The sequence below is a fragment of the Diplotaxodon limnothrissa genome, linkage group LG3 (assembly GCF_057381915.1).
Source record: "Diplotaxodon limnothrissa isolate DT_005_m linkage group LG3, D_limnothrissa_male_GT1.1, whole genome shotgun sequence".
Classification (NCBI taxonomy): domain Eukaryota; kingdom Metazoa; phylum Chordata; class Actinopteri; order Cichliformes; family Cichlidae; genus Diplotaxodon; species Diplotaxodon limnothrissa.
Genome location: NC_140598.1, coordinates 70,662,045 through 70,685,812, shown reverse-complemented (window position 1 = coordinate 70,685,812; position 23,768 = coordinate 70,662,045). Strand labels below are relative to the sequence as shown.

At 43.6% G+C, this 23,768-nt stretch overlaps 2 protein-coding genes across 4 annotated transcripts in view; one reads left to right on the top strand and one right to left on the bottom strand.

The window, feature by feature from the left end:
* The window catches only part of rtn3 (reticulon 3), a 28,812-nt gene extending 16,627 nt beyond the window's left edge, over positions 1 to 12,185 (bottom strand). For 2 of the 3 annotated variants that reach the window (XM_085349785.1, XM_085349783.1), the window contains exons 1-2: positions 11,899 to 12,185; positions 4,828 to 4,875 (exon numbers count right to left, since the gene is read on the bottom strand). In XM_085349785.1, coding sequence (XP_085205911.1) covers positions 4,828 to 4,875; positions 11,899 to 11,989 — 139 coding nt within the window. In that variant the 5' untranslated portion in view covers positions 11,990 to 12,185. The remainder of the gene's footprint in view (positions 1 to 4,827; positions 4,876 to 11,898) is intronic. The other variant, XM_085349784.1, reaches the window with a different exon arrangement.
* Positions 12,186 to 13,040: 855 nt separating this feature from the next.
* men1 (multiple endocrine neoplasia I) lies at positions 13,041 to 23,684 on the top strand. Its single transcript, XM_085349776.1, has 10 exons — positions 13,041 to 13,135; positions 14,465 to 14,954; positions 15,027 to 15,235; positions 18,302 to 18,430; positions 19,043 to 19,083; positions 19,743 to 19,830; positions 21,365 to 21,501; positions 22,225 to 22,369; positions 22,713 to 22,886; positions 22,969 to 23,684. The coding sequence occupies exons 2-10, from the start codon at positions 14,519 to 14,521 to the stop codon at positions 23,494 to 23,496; spliced, it is 1,887 nt and encodes a 628-aa protein (XP_085205902.1). The 5' UTR covers positions 13,041 to 13,135; positions 14,465 to 14,518; the 3' UTR covers positions 23,497 to 23,684.
* Positions 23,685 to 23,768: the final 84 nt, after the last annotated feature.

The window sequence follows — 23,768 nt, the reverse complement described above, 5'->3', positions numbered from 1 at the left end:
CGTTTTGATGGTCACTGTAGGATTTTTTTAAAGTTCTCGCTTTCTCTTATATTTAATATAACCACACTGCGGACGGACAAGCCCCTGTTTTTACGTGTTGTCGTTAGCAATAATGACGGTAAAACCATCACGTGACTCTGCCGTCCGCTTGTTTATTTTCCACATAAACCTTTCACAATAAAGCTGAAGATCCTGTTGAGATTTTTCAAAATAAACCAAATCACGTGAAATAGTATGCAGAGTGTTTACGGAGAAGCTAAAAAGAGCCGCCAGGTGCAAAAAAATAAACCTTAGAGTCAAACGTTAGAACAGGCTTTTCCTCGCAGCACGTCGTGTATAAATACTCAAAGACAATTGCGGCCATTTCAACTTGTGTAACACTCGACTCCAGGCACACGACGCTCAGCTGGAAACACTTTACCCAAGTTAAGTTGCCCAAGATTCACCGAATTTACAGAAAATGTAAATTTTTTGTGATATATATCGTTGTCGGGACGATTAATGTCTTATATTGGGATTTTGGTCATATCGCACAGCCCTAACACAAACAAAAACACACTACCAGTAAACACTGGTTACATCCCTTAACCCAGGCTCTGAGTACAGAACCAACTCTGAACCAGGAAAGACATCCTGTGTCTGACTCCTATGGCTGGGACATATCCAAGACGTGCAGGCCAGCAACAGAAACACTTTACACTGGCAGCCCAATTACTAATACTCATCACTAAAGGTGAATAAAGTTAAACAGTGAACTTATAGGAAAAGTTCAGAACAGACTTTTATAATGAATTCAAGCCTTCATTACAACTTTTAATACAAATTTCATTAAAAAAAGCAAGAAGATAAAAACAGTCATAATTGCCTTTTAGTTGTCGAGTTATTTTCTACATAATTAACACTGGCTCGTCGTTAGCTCGCGATTATGTAACGTGCTTATACAAATATGTGAAGAGTTAGATAATACTGTTGCCCTTGAGCAGTAAATTGGCCCACTGAAGCACTTTCTATTCTCTTGGAGTGTTGAAGGCTCTCTCACTGCGGCTGCAGTAACCCTGTGCCCTCGGCAATCCTCCAGGCTACAAAGATGAGTCATTTTCAGTCCCCATGGTGACAAGTACCTGGCACATATTTTAAGAAATGAACATCAGCCCAGTATAACCAGTGCACAGCAACATCCAAATTCTCATGACCAAGGCTTTACTTTGTAATTTGACATTGATCAGTCTTTTCAATTTACTCCAAACTTACATTTTCTTCTACTTTTTGGGGAGCTGTCAGCACCCCTCCCTCCCTGCTCTCTGTATAAGAGTTTTCCAGCCATACTCAGCTGACTGCTCCACTGTGTCTTTGGTAGAGCTGCCACCTCCCCTGCACCACAATACAATGCTTTGTTCAAACCAGGCCACATGAATGCACTTTCCATCTTTCCAACAACGTTACGGAAGCTTTGGACTTGTAAACAAATCCCAAAACACATATTAGTGCTCGGGTTCCTTGTTAGGACGTTCGTGCTTCGATTCAAAGGTAGCTTTAAGAACTTGTTTAGTTACAACTAGAGATGGACCGATCCGATATTACGTATCGGTATCGGTCCGATACTGACCTAAATGACTGGATCAGATATCGGAGAAAAATAAAAAATGTAATCCGATCCATTAAATATCACGAAAGCACCTCACAAAACTTGCAACACGCCGTAACTCACCTCAGAACGTTAGCATGTCGGAGCAGTATGCATCACGTGATAGAGCAGCTGTGGCATGCGGGACCTGTCGGTGGTCTGGATAGCATGTGGAGCTTCGCTAGCAACCTGGCATTTCATCTCCGACAAAGTTATCCCCGAGAGAAGTAAAGCAAGTGTGTAAGTCCATCTCTGAATGTTTGTAAAGCATTCCCACGTTAAGCTTAACAAGCGACTGCCTCTCCTGCTGCTACTTCAATCGTGAAACTGCTTAAATGATCAGCTGATCGGCTTTTCTGTCGCGACTCCGTCTCTCTTGTTTGTTTTTGGCCCACTTTGCACCAGAAAGAGGAAACCAGTGGCTGAACAACAGCAGCACGTTTAAGCTTGATAAGCTGTTGTTAGAATTTATTTAATATTACTTTCTACTCCAGGATCTTTTTCTACGTAGCTGACGCTGGTAACTGTGCAGGGGCGGATCTAGCAAAGTTTAGCCAGGGGGGCCGATAGGGCATTAACAGGGAAAAGGGGGCACAAAGACATACTTTTCTTTCTTATTCTCATTTAAAATGTCGAGCTTTTAATAAATAATTATCTGACACACAAAGTTTTAATTTGATTTAAAATGAATAGAAGTCAATTACTGTATATAGTGACTATTAAGTCTAATATATATACCCTAGTAAGATATAGTACTTTTTCCTTTGGGAAGGTACCATCTGTGCAGTCTGCAATTTTGTTGAAGAAAGATGTTGAATCTATTTAATATTTCTTGAAAAATAATTGATTTCTGTGCATTTTTTTCACACTGCATCAAATTAAGGTTGATTACGTCGATTAAGCATCATGAGGTGGCGCGTGAGGGGTGGTTCCCTATTTTTTATTTATTTAATTTTGTTGTTGCTGGGAGTTGGAACCCTATTAGTTAGGTTGCTTAATATTTACGCTAAGTACTCTTTAAAATACCAGAATAGGGAGGATGGTGTAGGTTTAAGTTTATTAGATTGATCAGTATTGCTGAACTATGAAATATTTTTTTTGTATACAGGTATAACAGAATAGCTTTAGTGTAGTTGTTGTTTTAAACTTGAGTATGAACTTGCAGACTTGCAAAATGCAGCAAGATATTTTAAAAAACAGTTTTGTTGATTAAAAAACACTATATCGGATTCATATCGGTATCGGCAGATATCCAAATTTATGATATCGGTATCGGACATAAAAAAGTGGTATTGTGCCATCTCTAGTTACAACTGTCACCATATTTGCATATTAATAATCCCCATGTGCCATCGTGTGGCATCTTACAAATGGGGAATGAGTAGCCTTCTGCTTCGTGCAATCTGCTGTTACACTAATGGAGAGTTGAGTGGAGCTGTTGTGTAGCCACAAAATCATGGAGACTATGAACTGGCCCAGAGTGACTCCATATTTTCATTTGGTTGCAGCGCTGTGTCTGAATATCTGTGAGCTCCAGTGGGTGACCCCACACCTGTCTGCTGGTGGACCTTGCCACTGTGCTAGTGCACCTGAGCTTTCACTCACAGGTGTTTCTTTTAGGTTGGCAGTCTGATGGTCTATGTTAGCATCATTATAGTCTGTGTATGAGCTCACTACAGTATAAATTATTTACATTTTCACTCATTTTTCATTACATTTGCCTTATTAGAGACGATATAAAAATCCTGGTTTTCTAAATGTCTTTCATCTACTTAACACGCTCTTATTCAACTATATTCTCACTGATCCCTCAAATACTTGTTGCCATTTACAACAACAGAGGTGCCACATAAATAGTCTTCCAGGACTCAGCTGTTATTTGTGGCAGCTGATAAAACAGCAAAAAGACCCAAGACTGAGTTTTACTCCTGTTTATGCTTACTGAACTTGTACTTGGATTTGGGTCCAAAATTGATTAAAATTCTGCAAAAACAGCTAAAAAGTGTGAAGTTTGTATCTTTGCTGAGAAGCCAGTGAGTCCGAGTGCAGATTCCACAGGGTGTGGTCATAGTCGGTCAAACCTCAGGGCGGCTGCTTGTGTGTTGTATTGGTGCAGCTCATGTTATCACTCACGCTACCCCTTATCTAGGCTTGTCTAACAAACAAGTAAAGAATGCTGGCGGTGATAGAAACAACAGTTCAAAAAGAATCAGAAAGCGAAGAAGCTAAATTGGGGGGTTAAGGAAAAATGTACCTACTTGTTTTGCATAAGCAATGATGTGAGACATGCACAAAGCCTATAGAGCCGTAAGTAGGTAGTGGGATGGAGGGTGAATGAGCTACAGGCAATGGCAGACCCAGGCCACTGGGCGGTCGATGATATCTCCAGTGCCACTCATCCTCCAGTACACAATAGCTTCTAGGACTGAAACTGGGAAGGGGAATTCAGATACTAGGGCAGCAGGAAGGTAGAATCATTCCCCTGAGACACCAACCTCATCCTTTTTTAGATTTCTGGTCCTTTATGCACAATGTGAACTTGAACTTCTCTGCCTTCCTAAAATAAGGTGGCAATCTCGGGATTATCTTGAACCTACAGTGAGCGATGCTGACCTAAATAATGCCTGCTAGCAGGCAGCAAAGACTGAGATGGATCACACTGCTAGCAGCTGCAGACAGAGGCTTTTATGAGCAACACTCTTAGTGTACAATTCTGGGCAAGAAGAAGCAGCAGTGAGTTCTCACATGGCCCAAGGAAGGCTTTGAGAGTGCCAGTGACTCGTGGCAAGAGACGTTATTTTAACTCTACAGTATGACTATGTGAACAAGAGCTGTTGCGGCTCAGATTATGGCAATGGATAGGTGTGTCTAAGGAGCCTGAAAAGAAAATCAATCAATCAGTCAATAGTCCTTGAAAACAAGGGGAGCTTTGCTGACTGGTCAGCTTAGAATAACTGCAGCAGCCTAAAGGAATGCTGAAAACAGACTGAGGTCTGCAGGAGGGGCGGGGTAAGAGCAGGTTAGGGCCACAGCCACCTATGCTGTTTCTTTGCAGGCGAGCTGTTTTTACTGGGCTCTTATTTGGCAGGAGAGGGGCACTAGAAAGAGGCATGAGGCAGAACTGCACAGCAGCAGGGCAGCAAGAAAGTACAGGGCAGAGGGAGAGAGAGCAGGCGAGCAATCGAAGAGAACCATACACTTGCCTTGAGGAGACTGAATGAGAGATACAGGCGAAGAGGAAAGAAAGGAATCTGAAAAAATAAAGAGGACAGAAGAATAATCATCGTAGAAGAAGACAAACATCTCCATCCACCGTCCTCACTCAAAAGAAAAGTTAACTTATCCAGCCTTAACAACTCTACACATGTACTACTTCACATAAGGACCAGAACAAACCAGTGCTTACAGGTGGCCATCGTTTCATTCAAACTTACAAAAACTTTAACACATGCACTTATATTTGCTACGCAGGAAAAAAATCAAGACAATGTACTCAACAAGCAGACAAAAGCACTCGAAGAGACAGAAGCTTCACACACAAACATTTAATTTACACAGTCATTGCTCCACAGCTCTGTCCAGTACCCATCTCCACATACTTTGGACTGCAGCTTGGTTTGGGCTACAACCTAAACAGCACACGTTCCATTTCTACTTCACCGATACAAACAAAGGTAACATAACCAACGCTGTGGGAGTGTTAGCCATTCTTCTGAACTGTAGATGGTCCATCGGTCAGAAACTGGTCTTTATGGTGTGAATTCAGTTTTTGTTGCATTTACGCCACAACATTTACTTTGTGGTTGGACGATTCTATCAGTCATTGGTACGATAGAACGATTGGATTATTCGTACCCCTGGTACACAAAGGGAGCTCCACATAAGATTTCCAATCAAGTGTGTAAAAACTAGACTAGCTTGGACAGCGCTCCATCTGCAACAACCTCCAACAAGACCAGAATGTAAAGCGGGCCTGCACTAAGCTTTGCATGTGACTAAATGCCACCAACCAGCTTACAGAATCTACCTAAAGTAAAAATGCTGTGGTCCACTCGCTCTTAGTCAACCCCAACTTCATATCTTCCACTGTGAACTAGGGGTGGGGGAAAAAATCGATACTGTGTAGTATCGTGATATTTTGTTTGCTAATAATGTATCGATACAGGGACAGCAGAAATCGATATTTTGTTACAAAAACGGTTTTTGTGCTCAGAGCATGTTGATCCTTTTTCTGAGCAAGAATCCTGACATTCCTTCACTGTCCAAATGTGTTTAACTTTTTTATGGCAGCAATAAACATGACAGTTTACTTATTTTAATTTAAGACATTTTTTATTTTAATTAAGTTTAAAACTTTTTTATTTAATGTAAATTTATATTTTGTTTTAATTTACTTTCAAATTCTTCAGTTGCTGAAGGGGCTGCATAGTTTTCATAAATTGCTTAGTTCAGAATAGCTATAATTGTACCAGATGGTTGCATTCAGTTAAGTTGGACTAGACTGTAATACAAACCGTTCAGTTTGTCAACAATAAAACTGACTGAAATCAGAGAAAGACTGAGTGCGAGACTTTGATATTAGATAAAATGAATATTGATAAAGTTTACCTTTATGTACAGAATCTGAATATTGCAAAATATTTTTAAAAATTGCAATAATATCGTATCGTGCGTTAAGTATCGTGATAATATCGTATCGTGGGATATATGGTGATTCCCACCTCTACTGTGAACGCTGCCTTTCACGGTAAAGTGGAAGCCAATAGGAGCTCATGCTTCACTCTTCCTTGTCATCAATCAAAATTGGACGACTACTTGAATTGTGGGAAAGGAACTTTCGCTGCGTAAAGATGAGGTGTGGCGTTTGCTTTTGTTTCAGCTCAACTGAAGGTGGTACAGGTGGGGCAGGTTAGGGTTGGTGTGGTGCAACATTCCTTCTCTCAGATTCATATTACTGTTACCCTTTCAAAACACCACACCTCTGGTCTTTAACGAGACTGCAAGAACTAAATGGTAAGTGGACTGGTTCTTACATAGTGCTTTTCTACTCTACCTGAGCACTCAGTGCCTTTTCTAATACTCAAACATTCATACCAATGGTTGCATTGACAGGAGAGGAGCCTGGGGTTAGTATGTTGCCCGAGGATATTTGGCATGCAGACTGGGAACAGCCAGGGATCGAACCGCCAACCTTAAAAGTGCTGCAGGCACTCCAAGCCAAGCTAAATCCATATGAACCACTGATGCAAGTTTATGTTTTTCAATAGCTTCATTCATATCTGCTTGCATACAACAAATCAACACCTACAAATCTGCACATACATCAGGTCACAAATTGTGAGATGCGTAAAAATGAGGGGTTTTCTTTGAAAAAGTGTGGAAATACAACAAGAACAACACTTTACATATGAAAGAGGATGGCAGGAACAAGAGACCGTGTTGCCTTTTACCTGAAACAGCTGCTTGTTTACCGTTTTTGTCCCCCTGCATAAACGTTAGCTGAGAAATCCAGTTAAAAGGTGAAAAACAAACTACGAGCTAAAGGAGGCCATACAGCTCAGAGCTAAGGTGAACTCCAGATTTAGAGATAATTCTCTGTGGATCTGTAGCCACAAATGACTCCTTAAAATAGAAAGTAGTCATTAGTGCAGCTTTAACCAATGTCTTATTGCAGAAATCATGGATCTGGAACAGAGTGCCTATACGACGAGGCTCCATGCAATCACAATAAGCATCCAGATACCACAGACCGGCATGGGAAAAAATGGACTCTAGCTTCTTAGTTTAGGGCCTGAATGGAAGTGAAGGGAGGCTCTACTGCCATGCCTGCAATTCCTGCTCGAGCTATCTTGTACTGTCCACCCCTGAGGGCTATCTGATTGCCTCTGTGACCCTCAGCAGGGACTGGAGAGAGGAGGGTCAGCTTGGCAAAGAAGGAAGAGAGCCAGCGAGGGGGATGGGGGCTGAAAGAACTCACTGTTCTTTCAAGCTTCGATTGTGTGCTTCACTTTTAACTGCTCAGTGGTGAACCGTTCTCACAAGAAATCATAAACAAAGTCATATAGAAGGTTCTGGCTGTAGGTAGCGCATCACTAACTCCTGGATACTGTCAACTGCAGTAGCTGCAGTCTGCATTAGAGCAAAGCAGAGAAGGGAAAACAGACTGATGGGGGTTAAACATTCACTACTAACGAATGTTTGTTTGTGCACATGATGCAATATGAAGAATGCACACAGTAGAGGATTTTAACCATCAAATTATGAGCTGATGATTATGAGCGCTGCATAAATTCACCACAAACTGCAGCGATACTCTGATGGATTCCAAAGCCAACTCGTCCTGTAAATATGATGCAACATAGTTTGAGAAATGAGGTCCCCATTTCAAAGTGTGCCACTTCCTTTGTGACTACAGCCAATCACCACTGTGGAACTCAAGTGTAATGGGCTGAGCAACAGATAGAAGCTGGGCAGGCCAGGACATCTGCTCGCGCTGACATCCACAGACTCAAAATCCTGAGACAATTACCAGGAAAAATGCTGCCAACAATTCTCTAAAAAGCAAAAAAAGAGAGATCCTGAAAAGAAAAAAATCCCCAAAAACTACAATAATAATTTTCTCTTGTCAATACAACTCTAGCATAACGCATGTAATAACTGGGCCTTAAGCACAGGGAAAGATGCAGTGTGCTGATGCTGTTTTGAAGCAGAATCATGGGAGAATTTTCCAACATTATTCAGGAATAAGTCATGTTCATGGACTCGTCTCAAAATCTAATCTTTGACACCAAAAGCACCACATCATCTGCAAAAAGCAGGCACGCGATCCTGACGCCACTAAAGTAGAGGCCTCAGACACTTGCCTACACTTACAAATTCTGTGAATTATGAACAGAATCAATAACGACTTTGACATTGCTGACAAGGTGGACCGAGCTCTTGCTGCGGTTATACAGGGACTGAATGGCTCATAGCAACAGGCCAGATACTCGAGTAGCACCTCCCACAGGATCCCCCAAAAGGATGCTGTCGAATCTCTCCTCCAAGTTTTAAAACACATTTGTCTGGGCGAACTCCCCCACGCAGCGATGGGAACTGATGAGAAGTTAGCAATTCAGATTCCATTATCGACTCTCATTGGCTCCACTTTGAACGTCACCACCATCTCTAAGCAACATATCAAAGACATTACATTCATGCAAATTAATTACATGCCGAGTGGACTTTTTTGCATGCTGTGGGTATTTCCCATCTTTGTTGTGATCATTGCTGAGGTCGTTACTCAAAAAATTGATTGCACGTATTACACAGAACACTTTTCTTAAATGTAATGAGGTCCGTTACTTAATTACTCCCAGGAGAAAGACATTCGTTACACTACTTGTTAAGTTACTTTCGTGTTACTCTGTAAAATGATCTGAAACACGCAGTCTCATAATTACCAATTAACAGCATAAACTTGAGGCTACAGTCCCACACACCAACATAAATCCCTATCCTAATGAGGACACACATATCTTCCTCTTAGTATTTAGCAGAAACATGAGCAGGTAGAAACGGAGGCTGCAGCCTGGCTGCTCGTCGGTTTGTTACCTGTTGAAGTTCAGGTGCTTGCAAAGAGCCAACGTTGTGTTAACAAGTATACTGCAGTTGTTTGCAGTCTTCACTTTACCGTCGCGCTCTCATCCTTTTGTGCAATAAAAATAAAAGTAATGTCCATGCTGTAGACTGCCCCACTATTATTCTCCTCCGACACACGACCTGAAATCAGCTGATTGTAGCAGGAGTGCAAGTATAGATAAGCGGGATCGATCGAAGGAATTGGACTACTGGGATTCCCATCCCTAGTTAACATTAAGGTAGTGGCTAAGGTCAATAATAAAAAAATAACATTAATGTAGGAACTAGGCAGCAAACATCAGTTCTGCCTGCCTGTAATGTCAACGTGGTGTTAATTTAAGACAAAGACACAATTATGTTATTGTTAGGTTTCGAGATTAAAGCTAAGAAAAGTCTACGAGCAACTAGACAAACAGTGGCAGCCTTCCTCACCAGCTCTATTTGACAGCAAAAGCACAGCACAGCCTCTGACAGCCTAAAAATACTGGCCTCATTTACTAATGTGGAAATGAGGCCAGTATTGGTAAAGGTCTTAAGTTCTGTGCACACAAATTTAACCTCTTCTTACCACCTTGCATATTGGACATGCAATAAAAATATATTTAAAAAAAAGATTCTGCAGGATTCGTGGGATAGTGCCCAGAAATTAATCCGTTAGTGATGACAAACGACACACGTAGTTTAATTAGATAAGACACAAGGAGCAGTCAAATATGTTTAAATTAAGAGATTAAAACCTTTATATTTTCAATAACACCTACTCGGCTCAACTCGAGTCTACTCAGTTTCGGTCGTCTTCCATTAGAGTACCACCTCAGTGTGGGTGGCTTATCCCTGACACAAACACAACAAACTGTTGAGCTGATGGTATACCTGCTGCTCCGTCTTGTTTTCTCTCCATAGACTCAAACAAGAGAGAGTTAAACCTCGCTGTCGGGTTAAATTCTTGTGCAGGAGTCACTCTAATGACTCATCTAGTGAAGTCATTTCCTGGCCAATCAGTGGCAAGAAGTCTGTCACATTTTTGGCTTGACTCTGCTTGGTTGGAACCCGAGTAGGTACTAAAAGGAAAGGGACTACCAGCTAATGGAAAACCATAAAAACTGAGTCGAGTCAGGCCGAGTAGGTACTAGTGCTTTTTTATTCTGCTAGTGTTGATACTGTTGCAAACTTATTGATATGAATATCAATTAAGAAGTTATAGTACTGTGATAACCCTAAACACATATTACACACTAACAACATGCATTTGAAAAAAGTTGTAAAGGATGACAAAGTTATTTCCTTGTAGAGGAGCATCTCTGCAGACAGGCTGCTGATCAGAGTCTAAACACCAGGCGAGTTAGTTCAGTGCTTCATTCATAAAAAACAAACCAGTTACACCTCACACTAACTTGACAATGTTTTTCCAGGATTCATACAAGCACAGACAACTCAACTTACTTGCACCATCTGTAACTGTTGAATAATCCGATTATACGAATACTGAATTTTAACATTTATTGTTAAATATATTGTCCTTAATTATTTATCATGTTACGCATTACATGGAAATTTCTGCAAACTTGCCAAACCACAGTTATCTACTTCAGCAGGAAGAATGTGCCACGCCCTGTAGGATCCAGCTGCTGGCATCACCACACCTGCTGCATTTCTTGAAAGTCTACAATCTTATGATTCACGGCTTCAGCTTTGTAGGATTCAGGTGGCGCAACCATGGAGTTTAAATCATGTCAGCCTCATACGCGGATATAGAGAGGGCGTGATGGTGAAACTGTAGATCCAGGTTGTGAGTTTTTCTTTGAAAACGGGCTCCATGTGGAAGTGGAGCTGACGACAGCTATAAACTAAGTAGTAAATGAGCGTGCCGCAGCTCGTCGGGTATGCTGATGTTCATCTGGCTCCCATAATCCAGGCAGTGCCAGGAAAAGGCCGATGTGCCTTTAAGAGGTGCCTCTCTGTGGTAACTGCACAGTGACAACGCCTCTGCACTGCAGGCAAACGCAACATTTCGACAACGTTCAGCAGAAAAACCCGTCATGTAATGTTTCTGCACTTATGAATAAGAATGTAGCTCTAATCGGACAGCAGGATTTACATTTAAATCTAGCTGACATCAAACGTCCCACGCACACGTACTTTAATCAGACGTGTTCCCTTTGTTTTAAACGAGGCCTTTTCAACAGTATTACGCCGTTCAGTAGCAGGCTGGTTACCGTCTGTCAAATATATGATCCCCGATTCTGCAGGGCCGCCTACTTGCTGTGCTCCTGTTTGTCAGTAAGGCCAAATAAAAAGAGGGATTCAAACACCGTGTTAGCTTGTTGTTTCGCCTAAAACGAGCCCAGACAGCAGGCAGGCCACAGCTGCACGGAGCATGACTGTGCAGCCGTGTGTCAGGAAATATCCACGACTACAGGTGTCTCCCATCACAGCTGAAATCAGCTCCTCATCCAGGCAGCGGGAGACACAGTGAGGGCGTTCAGCATTACAATGGCTGTAGTCATTACGTTACTGCGTTATAAACTGGACGTTAACCGATATTCATGCGTGTAAATAAAAGCCCAACACATACAGCTTAACGTAAGGTACGAATAAAACACGCATCAAGCTCTACATTTAGCTAGCTACCGTATCCTTTGGTTACTTCTTACCAGACAGCTTTGATTCTTTGGTAGCAGAATTTTGTCCATCGGCAAAGCCTTGCGACGACGATATCTGGGCGGACTGAGTCACTGGATCCATTTTATATAAGTTACAACAGAACTGCACAGAAGCGGCGAAACGTCTGTCGTCTCGGATGGGTTCCTCTTGTAATGGTCTATCAGGGTGTCTGTGACGTCTGACTTTCCTCGAATTTCCCTCAAAAGCGGGACTCGGCTCTGCACCTTCAGCCTATGTCCGAGCACTGGGAGCGGAGCGGAGACGGAGGGAAACGAGGCAGAATGTGGAGGAGGGGCAAAAAAATGTCTGCGTGTGAGACGTTCAAGGCTTACGCTTCCAGTAGGACGTGTCAGCGTTCAACAACACCAGCAAAAAAAGCCTTTATCATTTATCACCATTGGCTGATCTGTCCGTCTCGCTTCTACTATTTAAAAAAATTATATCAACTACAACAGTGCAGTGTCACTGAATTCCCGAGCAGCACATAAAAAACAGACCACAGCATCACAACAACGACTCCTTAGCACAGGGCACCATGGACAATACCTTGTGTACTTCGGAAATTAGCTATTAATTTACTGGTAGACTGAATTTGAAATACGTTTAATCGAAATATTAGATCATGAGTGCAAATCCACGATTTCGATCAACGTGTACAATGACAATAACAGGTTATTCTGTTCTATTCTGTAGACACACATATGTCTGAGCTTGTGTCATAGCCAACGACATACTGTTTAGCCAACGACATATTAAAGATAAATATGCCGTGAGTTCAACTCTGCGGTACATTCTTATGTTATCCTAAATGTTTTATGCTCCATACGTGCCCCGTTTTCCGTTATGTAACATTTACTGTTGTTCCATTTTAAAGCACGTATCTCTTAAAGGCGTCGTGGTGACCTCTACTGGGGGTGTAGGGGAATACCCTAAAATGAACTGCATTTCCCAGCATACACGAGGAAAACCCCACTGCGCAGGACTTACGATCTCGAAGCATAGGGATGGGCCTAAAGGCGCACATTTGCGCTCGAGAGAAGCGTGCTTGTTGCTGTGAGATCTGCTTCGAGACGCAAACGTCGACATATGCCAACTGACTTTCGGGCAGATTGAGCTGCGCGGCAAAAGAAAGGGGACACAAACAAAAACATGTGGCGCGAGCTGTGAGAAAACGGGTATGCGATCACTTAAACATTGGTCAGATTGTTGGCTGATGTAGAGCTGAGGGTGAGTTGGTGTTGTTGTATAGCTGGTGCGATATATTTTCCAAAAGCTCCAATAGTAGTGACTTTAGCTGATAGCCGCTCGTTAGCTTGTTAGCTTAATAGCTGCTCATTCAGGCAGATAACGTATTCCCCTCAGCGTGTGACTCATTTTCGGGTTTGGTTTGTGTCTGCATGTCGTCCGACTTATTTAAACAAAGCAGGACTAATTCAGCAAATTAGCGCGGCTTGAAAGGCGAAATGAGTAGCTAACTTAATTTAGTAAAGTTAGCTAGTTAGCTTACGTCACACATTATTCTACCATATAAATGGACCTAACGGAGTATTTCGTTTTAGGATGACAGAGTGTTCGCCCCAGTGGTGTTCCGGATGCGTTTCGGCACAGTGATCGTTGTCATGAAACTCTAAAAGAGCGGCTGTTTGCAGCTCTGCATTGAATGTACGCAGGTAGCAGTGAACCTGCCCCGCCCACCGAAGCGCCATATAACCGGCGTTAGCGGCATATATGTAACCGGCATTACGCAACAAGTCCAGCCACTCAGCCCCGGTCCAGTGCTATGTCAGTGTTTATGTCTTAGTCTGTTCAGCACTTAACAGTTACTGCTGGCATTATTAACCTTCATTAATAACCAATAAATGTTTCGTATACTCCTTCATACCCGAGACTGTAAACCAAACGTGACACATGTTATGCTGCGTTGTGTGCGGTGTAACTTCTGTTAGCTTTCTGTGTAGAAATCAGTGTTACAGTATCGCTATCTTACGTTCGGATATGAAATATTAAAAATAAACCAGTTTTTATTAGTGTCGTATTCGTCTGTGCTGACGTGGTTTGTCACACGCATTCAGCAGACCAGAGAACCGCGGCCACAGCAAATGTTTCCTTGTGAATGGTAAATGGTCTGTATTTGTATAGCGCTTTACTTGGTCCTAAGTACCCCAAAGCGCTTTACACTATACACAATCATCCACCCATTCACACACTGGTGATAGCAAGCTACAGTGTAGCCACAGCCGCCCTGGAGCGCACTGACAGAGGCGAGTGAATGAATTAAGTAATTTAAAACTTACAGTAACAATAATGTATGAACTTACTGACTTTTATTTAAAGATTAATGAAATAAGTCTGCTTTTATAGTTGTGAACTGTTTTGTTTTTAATGTTTTCATCTTCATTGAGAAACCAGAGTTCTTGGCGATGAGCCAGTACGTAGGAAACACGTGGTTTTCTATAAGGAATTATTTTTAATGGGTCAGCTTTGGAATTTGCCTGTTTCCCACATTTTAGCGTGTGATCTGGAGTTACAGATGAACTGACTGCTCTCCCCGTTCAGTACTGCAGGTGAGGAGGCACGCATACATCAAAGTTGTGACTGACAGCAGGCATCATGGGTTTGCACTCGGCCCAGAAGAAGCACTTTCCTCTGCGGGGAATCGATGGAGTCGTTCAGTTGTTTGATGCAGAGCTCCGGAAACCAGAGCCGGACTTGGCTCTTCTTTCACTGGTCTTGGGTTTTGTTGAGCACTTCCTGGCTGTGAACCGAGTCATCCCCATAAATGTTCCAGGGGTCCGTTTTGAGCCGCTGGAGCCGGATTGTCCCATGTCTTGCTTCCCCACAGTGGAGCTGGGCATGATTTCTGCTCTGTATGAGCGGTTCACAGCACAGATCCGTGGGGCTGTGGATCTGTCCCAGTATCGGAGAACTGCTGCGGGATCCAGCCGAGAGCTGGTGAAGAAGGTATCGGATGTGATCTGGAACAGTCTCAGTCGTTCTTACTTCAAGGATCGAGCCCACATCCAGTCCCTATTCAGCCTCATCACAGGTAACATGGTTTTTCTCATGATGCTTGTTAGGTGAGTCCAACATTTATTGATTAATTGTTGAATTGAACCAGGTACCAAACTGGATAGTTCTGGAGTGGCCTTTGCAGTAGTGGCTGCCTGTCAGGTCTTGGGTCTAAATGATGTACACCTGGCACTATCTGAGGACCACGCCTGGGTGATATTTGGTAAAAATGGTGAGGAGACAGCAGAAGTCACCTGGCACGGGAAGGGTAACGAGGACCGGCGAGGACAAACCGTCACAGCTGGAGTCAATGAGAAGGTGAGGCCCGTCTGTCAGCAGAATGAACCAGCTGCCTCTAGCTCTATCAGTATGCTCAGTGTAGACACGTTTTAGACACCACAGTCAAGCCTATTTCTTTCATGTATTTTAACTTCTACAGATCATTAAGCTCTTTAAAATGTCGCGATTAAAAAAAGAAAATCATCATGAAAAGTCTTCCCTGCATAGAAATGTGAGAGATGGTCAATGTACAGTCGTTGATACTAATTCCACGAGAAGAGTGTGGTGCTAAACCACTCATGTGGTTGGAATTAGAGTTAGAGCGACATCACGTTGGGTTGATATTCTGACACTATAGTGAGCAGTGTAAGTAAAAGAAGGACATTTTCCACCAGCGACAGCAGCAGCGTGCTCTAGTAGGAGTGAGACTGCATGGGTCATATGTTAGCACCAAAGAGGCCTACTCCATGTCTTTGCTTTTACCTCAAGTGGGAAAACCAGTGTGCTGTTCAAGCAGACAGAAAGAAATTTCTATGCACACATGAATAGATTAATCCTTTAATTGTCCCACAAGGGGAAATTTGGGTGTAACAGCAGCAAGGAAGACACATATACAAACAAACGGTACACAAGACACAGAACAGAAACATACACAATTTTACATATTTCCATCAAGGACAAGATCATGACCCCGATGTAAAGGAGTTTTGTACAAAGAGGGTACCAATGTACGATATTTTTGCTCAGAAAATGATCAATAAATGTTGGATTGGTTACATTTGCAGGGATTTAGAAGATGAAGTCAAGCTGTATGTAGTGCTTAAAAAATAATCTTAAGCTGTGTACACACTGGGAGTGATTTGGTCGTCACACGTCGCTCTGAGGCTGCCAGCTGGTTACTTTTGCACATTTCAGGGCTCAAATATATCTGACACACATCAAAGCTCTTGAGGAAGTCAGTCACGTCATCTGTTCATTCAACTGCAGTTAAATGAATTCTGTTTTCTTACTTCTCACAATCCAAGTGTGCAATCCGATCCGCTGTAGGACAAACAGTGGCACTCTTCATCTGCAGCGAGGAGGCTGTAAAACTTTGTGTAAGGAGTCAAATAAGAGTTTACAGGTCAGCAAAGCTCATTCTGTGTGATGAGAGCGATGCTGAGGCGAGTTGTTGTGGATATTCCAACCTTTCCTGTTGGTAAGCACTGCTGGTGTCGTCGCTGTTAGCAGCCGGTAGTTAGCGTTAGTGAAGCGGATCCTAACATTGACACTGATAATAAACTCTCGTAAGATTTGAGAATGTAATCAAACTGTTTATCAGAAGGAAAGTGTGATTTTTAGGGCAGACCAACATTAGCTGCTATAGTATTAGCTTTCTGAAAATGCACTTACACACTAATCAGTATATTTATGAGGTTTTTTTCTATTAAACCTCAAAAGTTACTTTCTGTACTTCAGATTTATTGCATCACCAGCTGTTTTTTGACTCATAATCACTTGAAATATCCAAAAAGCATTTACTTTCTATAATCCCTGATCACCATGTTGCTGTGAAGTGCTTCCAGTGTGTACACAGCTTTAGGCAAATCTTGGGACTCGGGGTGGCTGTAGCTCAGGAGCTCGAGCAGATTGGTCCCTGGCTGGCTGGTCCAGTCAAATCAAAGTATCCATGGGCAATCCCATAAAGTTGATTCTGTCACCACTCAGCTGACTGCAGGTTTCCGCAGCCTTATAAACATTATCTTTGCACAATGACTGAAACTAGCCCACTGAGTGAACAATGGGCTGTGACGCTGAGACTAATCCTGCTAGTGGAGCTGATCACAGCCACAGAAACAGCAATTTGAAACAGCAACATTGCAGCTGTGGAAGCAGAGCAACTGGTTTCAGCCTGTCTCAACAATGCAAAGCCCCAGCATCCAAAATCAGCATGGAGGAGAGGAGGGCACTCACATCACTTAGTAATGACAACAACATTATCATCCTCGCAGCAGACAACGGTAGGTGGATGGTTTTGCTAAACCAGAAAGGCTATCATGAAATGAGACCCAGGAAGTGGTTACTGTAGGGTGATAGTTTCTCTGAAGCAATTAGAATGAGACGGTGCTATTGGCCGGACGTCATACCACAGGCATTACGGAGGGGAATTTACACCAAGTCTGTATAGTTTACCGAAGACATAAACAGGATGCACCTTTACAACAAACTGTCCTTATGATCGACTCGGTCACCGTTAACATTTCAACGTTTTTGGCTTCAATCCTCAACCCGTTGGTAGGCAGCTTTGAATCAGGTCCCCCGACACAAACAGAGTAACATAGTGTAGCTGTTAGTGCAGGATTGTCAGGATTTATACATCGGGGAAACCAAACAACCTCTGGCTACAACACAGAAGAGCCACCTCGTCAGGCCAGGACTCTGCAGTCTATTCACACCTACAGTGGACACTCTCTCAATCATGAGGATGTAACATCCAGGACAGGGAGGAACGCTGGTTTGAGGGCGGAGTCAAGGAGGCCATTTATGTGAAAAGGGAAAGACCATCTCTGAATTGAGGAGGGGGCCTAAGGGTACATCTGTCACCATCTTACATGCTGTGATTGCAGCCATTCCCCAGCTCTCTGTGAATGGTACTCATGGCCACTGATCAGTAGTCATGAGAATTAGCATATTTATGATCAAGGACCTGACCTCCCAGCATTCAGTGGGCTGGCTTCAGTCATTGTGCAAATGTACTGTTGATAAGATTGGGGAAACCTGCAGTGAGCTGAGACTGAAGATGATGATGAAACGTTTCTCCCACTGAAAACATCCAGATGAACAGAATCCACTCTTTGGGATTTCCTTACCTGGATGAGTGAGCATGCATCAAGATATCTTTGGGCAAGATACCGACTCCAAGTTTCTCTCTGATGCGTCCATCGCAGTGTGGATGTTGGATAGAAAGCACTCAGGCATAGATAAGTGCTTGTATGAATGGGTGAATTAGGCATGTTGTGTAAAGCACTTTGAGTGCTCCAGTAGAATAGAAAAGCACTATATAAGAGCAAGTCCATTTACCATTTATTCACAAAGTGTAGCTGTGATCCTTCGTCTGTCCCTCAGAGCTGGCTGTATCTGAAGGGTTCCTACATGAAGTGTGACAGAAACATGGAGGTGGCCTTCATGGTTTGTGCCATCAACCCATCACTGGACCTGCACACAGACAGCTCCGAGCTTCTGCTGCTGCAACAGGTGAGGCCTGCACCTACAGGGTAACGATGAATGTTTGTTTTACACAGCAAAAAATCTGCATCAAGCCTCCAGAGGTTGTTTTAAAATATGCAGATGAACTGTTGACTTAGTCCGCTGCCACATTTAATATATACAGCTCACTGAAGGCTGACGGCAGCCGTCTTATTTCACACGGAAGCAAACAGGGTGAGTCTAAAGGGGGCGCGGTGTGTACTAGACGATCTTCATTTAAAGGTTTTCATAACATTTTTATGATTAAAAGTGAAATAATAGAAAATACTGGCTCAATTAATTTGTGTTAATATTTAAAAATATAGAAGTAAAAGCTTTTCTGGACATGGACAGTAAAACTCTGACCTGAGGGATTTTAGGTTGGGCAGTGAATTAGTGTTGATATTGATTAACGTCCACACAATCATCAGCTCTCGTTTTCAGCAGCACAGAAACCTTCAGTCGTACAGTTTGTGATTACATTGTAATTTTATAATCTACACCTGGAACAACTGGAAACATTGTACTGCCTGTGAAAGTCCATCCAGGCACACATGAAGGAAATACGCTACAGTCTTGCACTTGGTTTCCTCACCTTTCTTTTTCCCGTTGCTTTACCAGAAACTCCTCTGGCTATTGTATGAACGAGGCGACCTGGACAGGTGAGTGTGTACCAGTGCACTGCTGAGGATTCATTAAAGACTCTTTCAGATTTGCCCTGACACCAGCTGAGCAGCAAGCGTGCTCACTTTGCCGTAACATTTAATGGTACATCGATGTACGTCTGTCAGCACGACACAACTCAGGCCGACCCAAGATTAGGACAGTGCGTCATCATGTTGCTTCTCTTCCTGCCATCTTTGGTTTCCACCCAGTGCTTTTAGAGAGTGACTGAACCCACAGTAATCGGAGGGGGCAGAGACCAAAGCGTTGAAGTCTGAACATATTTCATAAACTCACAATACAGAGTTAAAAAGACAGTTTATGTAGTTTTAGTTGGCTAAGGTGAACACTAGTGCTCCCTCATTCACTTTGCTGTAATATTTACATATCTTATTACAGTTTATAAAATATGCTTTTACAGTGAACTCGTTACTGTGATGAAGGTCAGATTTCATCACATAGCTGTGAGCTGTCATTTAGAAGGTCCAGCTTTGATGAATAATGTGTGTCACGGTGTTCTATATTATGCAGGGTCAGGGTCATTAAGGCGTCCATAATTGGAGAAAACAGAAATGTTACATGTGCTGTATTTAAAAAAAAAATGCTTACGTAACTCCTCGAAGTTGACATTGTGCTTCTGTCTCGGCTTACGCACCAGATATCCCATGGCCATGGGCACTCTGGCAGACCTTGAAGACCAGGAACCAATTCCAGGAAAAGAGAACCCCCTGAAAATCCACCTGAAGGTAAGACATCAACCAGTTTCCCAGGTCACATAGCGGCGAGCAGGGAAGACTTTTACAGGCTTCATATTTACAGAACATGTCAAACTTTTCGTGTAGATCTTCTGCATTAGTGGGGCTGAAGATCAGACAGCAGTTTTTCATCTTTGTCTGTACAACACAAGCTACTGGAAATCAGCTGCTGGTCTCTATCAAAACATAGTGTGGAAAGAGACCTGGAGTAAGCATTACTGCTCGGTTGAGTCCAAAACCAAGGAGGGGGTGCTAACAACACTGAAAGTGACTGGCTGTTTGTTTACACGTGTCCAACTGACTGCTGCATAGATAAATAACAGCCTCACTCTGCCATTGGCTGTGTGAGAGGACTGTCAAACTTAGATGCTGAGCGCTCTGCTGGCCCAGGGGGGCTAGGCCTTTTATGACCGTAATGATCCAGCACCCTCTAGTGGACAGACTGTGCAGAGCACTTTAGTATTTAAATGCAGAGTGGTGTATAAAACAATAATAATAACTTTACTTCACTCTTCACAGGATAAGAACCACAGAGTCCTTCACAATAACATTAACAACACAATGGATCATACAGCACAACTCTAATTGTGCCAGTCTAAATAAATAAGTCATAAATACAATCAAGGCAACATTACGATGGAGGTAAAGCTTCCCATAACCTGGGGGCCTCCGCTCTAACTGATCCACCTCCTCTGGTCTTAAAACGTGTTGGTGGGGCTGATCTCAGGCTGTGAGAGGGAGCGTGGGGTTGTAAAAGATCAGAGATGTAGGCAGGAGCGTCACCACTCACAGCTTTAAAGTCAGTACTAAGAATTTGAAATGAATTCTAAAACGTACTGGGAGCCAGTGTAATGAGAGTAAAACCAGTGCTGTCTTCGTGTCTTTGTTAAGAGGCTCGCAGCAGCCTTCTGGACCGACTGGAGACGGTTACGATTCTTTTTGCTCAAACAAAGAAAAAGACTTTAACAACAATCTAAGAGAGATGAAATAAAAGCATTTCTAACTCAGATTTAGACAACAAGGTTCACAGTTTGGAGATGTTTCTTAGCTGAAGAAGGCTGTTCCTAATTAACTGTCCAGAGTGTTGCTCTAGGGACATGGCAGAATCCAAAATAACACCGATGTACCCGAGGCTCGGCTGGAGCCAAGAGGACCAAGATATAAACACAAAGAGAGTGAAAAAGGTGACTGAGTGCATCATGGGAATCCCCCACAGCCTAGAGTCAGTCTCCCGAATCCAAACTGGAAGCCGGTTCCACAGAAAAGCAGTACTGTGATGGTACTGGTGGTGACAGCATGCAGGAAGTTGCACACCTGCTGGATCTCTCTGGTTAACACCCTTCTTCCTGTTTGATGCTCAGGTCCAAGTGCTTGTTGGGATCACTGGAGTTCTGGTTTGCTGCTCGTTGTCAAACTGAATAAACGTCTCCACCATGACCTGTTGCTGAATGCTGATACTGAACCCTCTTAATTCTGAGTTCAGCATCATTTTTTTAACTTTCTTTGATCTGTCTGTGTCTCTCAGGCCGTCACTTCTGCTCAGAAGCACTATAACAACGAGCACATCTACCCCTACATGTACCTGGCTGGCTTCCACTACAGGCACAGGAGTGTGCGGGAGGCCCTGAGGTCCTGGGCTGAGGCCGCCCAGGTCATGCAGGAGTAAGTTCACACTAATGAGACTCCTGATCCAGGAAGCGTCCAGTATCTCTGCATCCTCACAGCTCCTCCCCCGGCGTGCTGATGATTCTGAATGAAGTGTTTGGATAAAGTGACAAATAGAAGAAAACAAAATTATATTGATCTCACTTTTAAGTAGTGTTATTCAGACACTAGACACCTTTTTCTTCTTTTAGCTGGTCCCAGATGACATTTGTACGTGAATGCTATTTCAGCAGATGAACACAAGATGGCACTAAACCAGCAGCTGTGTTTCCTGCCCTTGTGGTTCTTTGTTGCTTCGTTATGAACCCAGCCACCACTAAGGGCTCAGTCACACTTGGCCTGGAAAGGTGTGGTGCTCAGTCCAGGAAGTATCCAGCTCTGCATCCTCATGTGCTCTCCTCCCTCTAAACACTGTTCATGATCTGCAGTTATAAATAGCAGCTCTGACCCACCACACACATTCTCTCCACATCCATCAGCTTCCGTTTCCTGCTCCCCATTGTTCTTCAGGTTCAGCCCACGCTCTGCTGCCTCACAGAGAAATATGTGCCCGTGCTTTGTTTTGTTTTCTGAACCTGTCCACTTGTTCCTCACTTGTTGTCATGTCTGCCACATGTCACAGCATCCTGTTTTTACTCTTATATTTTTTTTCTGGACTTCATGCTGTGACAGGAGAAAAGCGCATGTATGTATTAAAGCTCCTTCTCCACCTTCCTGCAGCTATAACTATTTCCGCGAGGATGAGGAGATCTACAAGGAGTTCTTTGACATTGCAAATGATGTCATCCCTACCTTGCTGAAGGAAACGGCGACAGCAGCAGAGAGTCCTGGGGAGGGAGGAGAGGAGACAGAAGGAGGGGACGAGGTGAATGTTTCTCCAGAGTACATACACCCACAGACAGTAGGTGGAGCAGGGCTCCACTAGCAGCTGTTCTGTAATAATGCAAAGCTCTAATTCTCTCTTCAGTAACAATCACACTACCACCTCAACCCAACAGAACATGTTCTTTCTCTTGCTCCTTATCAGATGACTTCCAAATTCAGCTTCTCTCTGATTAAGCATGTGGAACATGTAGAAACTCGTGAACATTAACAGACACCAACAGAGCGCACCTCCACCTGAGTTTAGATCATGTTGTTAGATGCACATCATGAATATTACTCACTGACAGATGTGGCCTCAGTCTTGCACCTCTGCTCTCTTGCAGGATCAGCCCAAGCAGGCAGCGGCTGTCTCTGCACTGCAGGACCCCGAGTGCTTTGCCCATCTGCTGCGTTTTTATGACGGCATCTGCAAGTGGGAGGAGGGGAGTCCCACGCCGGTCCTTCATGTGGGCTGGGCCACATACCTTGTCCAGTCTCTGAGTCGCTTTGATGCCCAGGTGAGTTGCCCGTGACTGCAGGAGAGCCACAGACGTGTTAGCGCTTTCTAGCTAAACACACATTTGTGCTCCGATTCCAAAGGTGCGTCAGAAAGTAACAATCATCACCAAAGAGCCAGATCCCCAGGACGACGACGACCAGTCGAGCGAGGACTTCAGGGAAGGGCGCAGGCGTGGCCCCAGGAGGGAGTCCAAGCTGGAGGACCAGAGCTCTCCTCCTTCTGCCGCTCCTACCTCCCCGTGCAGCCAGCCGGCTGCAGTGGCAGCTCAGCCCAAGAAGGTGGGAGAAGGAGGGCTCCGCCGGCGCTCCTCCCAGGGACTACGTGCTGGAGACATTGAAGGAAAACCCAAGTCCCCCAGTCTCCCAGACTCCGCATCTTCTCCTTTCTCCCCGGAGCAGGCCCCCCTCTCGCCAGCTGGCACTGTAATCGCCTTTCAGAGTGAGAAGATGAAGGGGATGAAGGAGCTCCTGTGCGCTGCCAAGGTGAACTCCAGCGCCATCAAGCTGCAGCTCACCGCACAGTCACAGGTCCAGATGAAGAGGCAGAAGAGCACTCCGGCGGGAGATTACTCCATGTCATTCCTGAAGCGCCAGCGTAAGTCACTGTAGATATCCTGATTGTTGCAGGAAGAGACTGTAGGACATACTGTGAACAGAGACGGGGACACCGATTAACCTCGATCCTGCTTGTCAACGTTTTTACCAGTGTTTTCACCCAGAGGGCCCTCTCAGTCAATATCCTAGTTCGAGCAATATGTCTGACATGCACAGATTATCTTGAGTTAAGCGTCACTTATCAGGTTGGAACATTTAATTGAGTTTTTATTTAAGAAATGGTTTCTGGAGACGTGCCTGGTTTGATCGTCAGTTTGCGTTTTGAT

Bases quoted from the DNA above. Each gene is read 5' to 3' on its own strand.
- men1 (XM_085349776.1), top strand. From the start codon at position 14,519: ATGGGTTTGCACTCGGCCCAGAAGAAGCACTTTCCTCTGCGGGGAATC. The intron at 14,955-15,026 runs GTAACATGGTTT...GAATTGAACCAG, and splicing joins CCTATTCAGCCTCATCACAG to GTACCAAACTGGATAGTTCT. The intron at 19,084-19,742 runs GTGAGTGTGTAC...CTTACGCACCAG, and splicing joins GAACGAGGCGACCTGGACAG to ATATCCCATGGCCATGGGCA.